Consider the following 7,231-nt stretch of genomic DNA (forward strand, 5'->3'; position numbering starts at 1 on the left):
GCTCTGACAATGGCATGCCCATTCGTGCGAGATGTGGTGGATGAAGAAGCACTTGTGCTGAGGAGAGCCTTCAGGCGAGAAAGGGTCTTCAGGGACCGGTTGGACCCACTGGCCTTCCCTGATGACCATCTATATGAAAGATACAGGTTTTCTGCAGATGGCATCAGGTATCTATGCAGACTACTGGGTCCCAGGATTAAGCACCACACTGCACGGAGCCATGCACTGAGTGTGGAGCAAATGGTTTGTGTGGCCTTGCGCTTTTTTGCTAGTGGAGCCTTCCTGTACTCAGTGGGGGATGCAGAACAGCTGAACAAGGCCACAATTTGCCGCACAATAAGGAGTGTGTGTCTGGCTATCAAAGCATTAGCAGATGTCTTCATCTCCTTCCCTGGCCACAGAAGACTCTGTGACATCAAAGAGGAGTTCTATAGGATTGCAGGTAAGAGGATCTACAAATTACAGGACAACTGTTAACACATAGTAGGATACTCATTACTTTGTGTGACAGGTTTCCCCAATGTCATTGGTGCAGTGGACTGCACACACATAAGGATAAAAGCCCCCTCAGGTGCCCATGAGGCCGATTTTGTGAATAGGAAATCCTTTCACAGCATTAATGTTCAGGTGAACATAACTTTTTGATATTGTCCATTGACGAACACTCTGCATTGCCAGTGATGTGCATTGATTGGTGTAATATTCCTCATCTTATGATTTCAGATGGTCTGCAATGCTGACTGTGTGATCAGCAATGTTGTGGCAAAATGGCCTGGCTCAGTCCATGACTCCAGACTCTTTCGGGCCTCTGAAATCTATCAGTGCCTATCACAAGGTAAGCCACACAACCCCTATTTATAACCATCATGGCTGTGTCAAGAATATCACTGTGTTTATGAGGTAGTAATGATGAGATTTTGTGTTGACAGGTGAATTCTCTGGTGTGTTGCTGGGAGACAGGGGGTATGGCTGCCAGCCTTTTCTCCTGACACCTTTCACAGACCCCCAGGAAGCACAGCAGGCCTACAACCATGCCCATGCCAGGACCAGGGCCAGAGTTGAAATGACCTTTGGCCTCCTGAAGGCACGCTTTCACTGCCTTCACAAATTAAGGGTCAGCCCTGTTAGGGCATGTGATATTACTGTGGCTTGTGCTGTCCTCCACAATGTGGCCTGCCTGAGGAAGGAGAGGGCCCCCAGAGTGCCACCAGCCATGGACTGGGACAATCCGGCAATCTTCCCTGATGACGACAGTGGTCGGCTGCTGAGGGACCAATATGTGTTGAATTATTTTAGTTAGTATGTGTGCTTTCAATTTTGGTTAAATATGTCCTGCGGTGGCAGAGGAATTTGGTTTTTTTTGGGTTCGTTTTTTTACGAATTTGGCCTCTTATGATGTTTGTGCGGTATACTGTGTGTAATACAAGGCTGCAGGGAGGCTACTGCATCCATTCATTTGTCTGTTCAGTTGATGTGTATGGATTTGTCCTGCATTTATTTTAGTGTGCAGACATGCAGGGTGTGTTATATACAGACCTTTGAATGTGTATGTATCATTTTGTATAATATGCTTGGATTCTGTGCTTTCCATCTTGTAGAGTCACTGTGACTTCAGTTTCGAAAGGAGCTGATGGTTTACCTGCTTTGTTTTGTCCTTATTCAATAAAGGAACATAATGTTACACATTGTGTTTTTATATTCATATGGAATGTGTATTTGTTTATATGACAGAGTACTAGGGCCACACTGAAGAAAAAGGATAAAGTCATAAATTTATGAGGCTGGTTCTTTCTGCAGAAAAGCTACATATTGTTTTGATACTTATGACAATGTGATACTTAATATTCTGGCACATCAGCATGTCTTTGTTTATGAAACCATACTGAAGTACAATTTCACGAAATGCCCCACATCTGTCATTTTAACAACTGTCCTCCTTTAAAACAACTGGTTACAATATTATTACTTGTGTTTTTTTCCCCTCTGTGGCCCTAATATTCTATCATTTTATATATAGCCTTATAGTCTATGGGAAACTGTAAATTATCTAATGATAGCAACATCATCTAAAAATTATTTTTTATCCAAAATCATTGAAATTAATGATCACAAACGTTTAAATAATGACAGTGGGTCTACTTATATGTGATAACAATGTATAGTGAGCAGTGAAATAACTATTGGTTTCCATTTGTGGTGACTGCTGACTGACATTAGGGATGAGATTAAATAGATCCTGGAATTTAGCCTGGTCTGGAGCAGGCTAGCTCCACAGAATAAATCTCCATGGTAATTTATACCATAACATATCCTCCTGCCCCCTATCCATCTTTAGTGCAACCGGATTACGGATCAATTGAGCCAGGATCACCAAGATATCCTGGCTTAATCCCTTATCCTAGTTTTGTGCAACAGGCCCCTGGTTGCTGATTGTCTCAAGGGGGGCAGTCAAAATGTTTTGCGTTTTGCGTTTAGCCAGGGCATTGCCATGGATCACAGTTTATTTTTACTGCACGTTTTTACGTATTGGAGATGAGTTTTGTTTGGGCTCAGTTCCAAGGGGACGAGAGTTCTAGAAGCTGGTGAGTTCTAGAAGCTATAGAAAGAAAAATCTTTGTGGGAATAATAAAAAATAAATATTGTTTGTAATTGTTGTTGCCAGTAGACAGACACCATGTTTATATTGGTGAAGGTGAAGCATTGTAGTTGATTATAATGTGAAATGGAAGTTGTTTTCTGTTGTTAGTGAGCATTCTCTTAAGGTGTTAGTTAGTCTTTCGTTTTTCCATTTATGTTTTGAGGTTGGACTTTAGCACGTATAGCTAGTTAGCACGTAGGACGCACTGATTGGTTTCACCTTGTTAGTTAGTATGTGTTACACCTGTGCTGGCTTGTCCATCTCGTTAGTGGGAAGGTGTTTCACCTGAGCCGGTCCAGTTTCTATTTAAGAGTGTCTGGCCCAGTGCTCCAGTTGTCTTGATAGATGTGGAGAGTCAACACCTTTAGTTGCTCCACCTTTTTGGTTTGCGTCCTGTCTTTAAGTTTGGTGTGTGTTTTTCTTTTGTTTGCCTCTTCTTGGGCAGATTTAGTGGGTCTCATGGTGGGTGTCTTTTAGGTCCCAGTTGTTGTTACTAGTCAACTTTCAGTGGACACCCCCATAGTGTCTTTGAGAACCCCTCCTAAAAAACAAGCTTATATTTTGGGTTGGATATTGCATCCAATTAGTGTTTTAATCAATGGCATTTCCATAGAATGCTCATTTGTCTTTCAGTTGTTAATCTTCTGTTTTTTTATCCTGTTATGTTTGTGTACTAAATATTTCTGGTTATTTTCATTGTTTTCTCCTGTGAAGCCATTGTGTTGCATCCATGTCTGAAATGTGCTGTATAAATAAAGCTTGATTTGATTTTAACAAATGAACCCAATGACTGACCTATCAACAGACTCTTGATCCATCTTAGTATGAAAATCAGTATCAATCCCACTTTTCAAGCCTGCTGAAGGCGTGGTGGAGTGGTAAACACCACCCCCGGCTCTACCAGGGGCTTGAGGTGGTCTCCCACAGCTCTGCTTATGTCATGTTCTGTGGCCTTGCTGTTCCATTTCTTGCCTGCCCCTGTAACACAGAAAGAAACACATTTAATCATATTATATAAAACACTCAAAGTAATGGATATGGAGCATCTATGGCCTCAGTTACACCTGGCACCTAAATGTGACTTCTGTCATCTGATCACTCCAAGCTGCATTCGGTTCAGATCTACCAGGATGGGCCTTTGACATAGTCTGGATGCAGTCAGGCCACTGAATATAAATAAGCAATGTGAAGAGATGGGGTGAATGAGTGGGGAAAAGTACATTTGACACAAATTACCTTCATAATATCAAAGAACAAATGTGTGTGCCTGAGGGGAAATTAACTTTCATACAGCCAAAAGGGGTGAGAAATTACACCAATACAATTTGCACTAACGTAAATAAACATAGATGATGGAACATATTCCTTTTTGCTTATGTGATGAACCACTAAGGGGACAAAAATATTTACCATCTAAACCATGTGTGACCTCTCACCTCTCTGGCTGTAGAAGTGTTCTTCCTAACCAGTCCCTCAGCAGCTCTCTGACTGAGCTCCACCCTCACTGGGTCTTCAGAGGAGAGGAAGGCTGAGGAGGGATGGAAGGATGAATGGATCAGTCAGTCAATAAAGTGTAGAGCTGCTGTCTGTGCTCTGACAAAATCACTATTTTAGTAGTTCATTAAAGTAAATAAGGCTTTATGACTGATGTATACTAACTATCAATCACTTAGATCATGTATTTTCAGGTAGCGATACATATTTGGGACGTCCCTAGCCCGTTTAAGTTGACATTTAAAATGGTTAAGTTAGGGGTTAAGGTTAGGGTTTAGTGTAGGGATGTCTCAAGAATCCCTAGAGAATACCCTAGAGTTAACTTGTTGTCTGAAAATAAAATGTACATTTTCCTCACCTGCGTCCAGTCAGCAGATGGACTAGATGCCGCTTAGGCCGCTCATTGTGACTCCGTCAAGAATTCAGCAAGGCAAGTTTGTATGAAGGTCTGGTTATTAAATGGGTACATAGTTCAATAGTAATATCCTCTAAAACGCTCTGGGGACAAACTTTGCTGCCCTGTTTCCAGTTGTCCACATGGCTGGGAGAACCTGTTCAAGTAAGTAAATAGATTTTGGAAATGTAAAGAAACAACGATGTATTATTAGCTAACTAGCTACAGTGTAGGCTAACTCTAATGAGCTGCTAAATGAGCTAGCTAGTTGGCTAGCAAATACTGTATAGATAGATAGATAGCTAAGTGAATTAAATATCATCAGCTGTCTAACTTCATATTAGCTACCTATCTTGATGTATTTATCACTGTAAAAAACAAACTCCAAATGCATTTGTAGGTAGCTAGCTAACAGCCATGGAGGGTGAAAGGATAGCAGCCCCTACTGTCAGTGAGAGAGGAGGCTATTCTGGATAGGGCAGGTACTTTTGTGTAGTTCCTGTCCCTAGAAGTGAGGACGGAGATAATAGTAACATAATATTCAGTGTGGTGTAATTTGACTATAATGAAGTGTGTTTCTTGTGAGGTTTTCTGTCCTCAGATAAAGAGCGCTATGAAAGCCAGTCTACATATGAAGAGGTCCCAATGAAGAGCAGTGGTTCTCAGTCCTGGGGACTCAAAGAGGCACATTGTTGTTTTTGCCTCAGCACTGCACAGCTGATTCAAATGATCAACTCATCATCAAGCTTCAAGTGGTATTTATGTATTCATTTGTGATGCCATCCTTGATATGATCCTGTTAATTGTCACATGCTACACATGTACATATGTGTGCCCATGCATCTATCAATCCAATGTTATCATGATTTGTTATCAGGGATATTATACTTTAGTAATCCACAATGACCTGTTGATGTAAAAGTCTAATAATGACATTGTCTTCCATATTCCTACAGATACCTTGTAACTGGAGATTTCTTCAAAACGATTGCCTACAGTTACCGTGTAGGGCACAGCAAGGTTGGGTGACCAGGGTCATCTGGGACTGCCTCCTGGAGGAATTCAGATGTGTGAAGGCTACCTGTGTCCTGCGTAACTTCATGAGGATGGACACGAGGACCAGGAGGGGATCTGCAGCTCGCCCCCGGGGCCCAGAGGAGGAGTCTGCTGCTCTGCAGGATGTTTCAAGGATGGGGTCCAACAACGCAGCAAGAGAGGCAATCCGTGTGCAGGAGATCTTCACCTCCTACTTCTTCAAAGAGGGTGCTGTTCCCTGGCAACACCATAGACTACACTATGCTCAACCAAAGACTCTTTTAAGAGGGTGCTGTTCCTTGGCAACACCATAGACTACACTATGCACAACCAAAGGCTCTTTTAAGAGGGTGCTGTTCCTTGGCAACACCATAGACTACACTATGCACAACCAAAGGCTCTTTTAAGATCCATTCACATTGCAATAAGATTATTCTTCCATTTACTTAGCTATGTCAACTTCAGATATTCAATTCATAGTTTCTCTCCCTTTGATTTCTACTTCTCAGGTGAGGGTGCTGTTTAGGTAAGGGTGTGATGTCTGTGCAAAAACAAAACAGGCTGTTTTATATTACTAATATTGAAAAAATGTAGAACAATTAGACACCCTATAACCCACACCTACACACTCATGTATCAATCTGATTGATGGATTGTGTTGTGCAGTAAGCAGGCTCAGGTGTATAACTGTGGCTCCTTCCCCCTTCAAAGAATAGGCAAGAGGGCCAACCATGGAGAATAGTAAGACACTTCATTATTTCTATAACTACGCTATATTGTTTGTCCTTGTGTGTCCGTTCATGTTTTTCACCATAAAGTACTCTGCAGCCACTTAGTGTGGTGTGGACACCAGGTGAGGCCACACACAGATTCCTGTTGAACACTGTGGCTTTAACTACCTTATTTTCTCAATAACAGTCTCTCTCCTTCACTTCATCCCTCTCTCCCCTTCTCCCTAAATCCTCTAGGTTATATCAGCTGTGTCGGTGAACCACTCCTGCATCTGAACTGGCTACATCGAGGCACAGCATGGTCAGAGGTGAGAGGTCACTTGGTCGGGTCAACAGGAAGTATTATTAAAGAGATGCTTTACATTGAAATACAGAGAGATGCAGTAGTCCCAGAGTTAATGATCCCAGGTCAGTTTATATTATACAGGAAGTATTATTAAAGAGATGCTTTACATTGAAATACAGATAGATGCAGTAGTCCCAGAGTTAATGATCCCAGGTCAGTTTATATTATACAGGAAGTATTATTAAAGAGAGGCTTTACATTGAAATACAGACAGAGATGCAGTAGTCCCAGAGTTAATGATCCAAAGTCAGGTTTGCATTATCATCATCCTGATTGATGAATTACAATGTCAGAATAAAAAAATAAAAACACAAGGCTTAAACATGCTCTCTCTCTCCATCTGTCTCTCGTCTGCAGATATGTTTTGATGTGAGAGGATGCCAACCCCTAGTCCCATCATCGCCACCTCACCTGCGTTTAAGATAACCTTTGTGCCGACTAGAGACACTTATGTAATTGTGATGAACTGAGAGAATATTTATGTAGCACTGTGATTCATTAATCATGTGCTGCCTTCCCTGCTCCTATCTGCTTACCTCTTTCCCTTTCTGTCTTTTACACCTCTCTCGCCACCTCCTCTTTCTTCCTCTGTT

General features: G+C 41.8%; 1 protein-coding gene across 1 annotated transcript; it reads left to right on the plus strand.

The window, feature by feature from the left end:
- Positions 1 to 9: 9 nt before the first annotated feature.
- Positions 10 to 1,583, plus strand: LOC120041265 (putative nuclease HARBI1). The gene is made up of 5 exons (XM_038986200.1): positions 10 to 167; positions 273 to 343; positions 581 to 627; positions 724 to 835; positions 930 to 1,583. The coding sequence occupies exons 1-5, from the start codon at positions 10 to 12 to the stop codon at positions 1,298 to 1,300; spliced, it is 759 nt and encodes a 252-aa protein (XP_038842128.1). The 3' UTR covers positions 1,301 to 1,583.
- The last annotated feature ends 5,648 nt before the right edge of the window (positions 1,584 to 7,231 follow it).

Source organism: Salvelinus namaycush, unplaced genomic scaffold, assembly GCF_016432855.1.
Source record: "Salvelinus namaycush isolate Seneca unplaced genomic scaffold, SaNama_1.0 Scaffold428, whole genome shotgun sequence".
NCBI lineage: Eukaryota > Metazoa > Chordata > Actinopteri > Salmoniformes > Salmonidae > Salvelinus > Salvelinus namaycush.

Bases quoted from the DNA above. Each gene is read 5' to 3' on its own strand.
- LOC120041265 (XM_038986200.1), top strand. From the start codon at position 10: ATGGCATGCCCATTCGTGCGAGATGTGGTGGATGAAGAAGCACTTGTG. The intron at 628-723 runs GTGAACATAACT...TTATGATTTCAG, and splicing joins TTCACAGCATTAATGTTCAG to ATGGTCTGCAATGCTGACTG. The intron at 836-929 runs GTAAGCCACACA...TTGTGTTGACAG, and splicing joins CTATCAGTGCCTATCACAAG to GTGAATTCTCTGGTGTGTTG.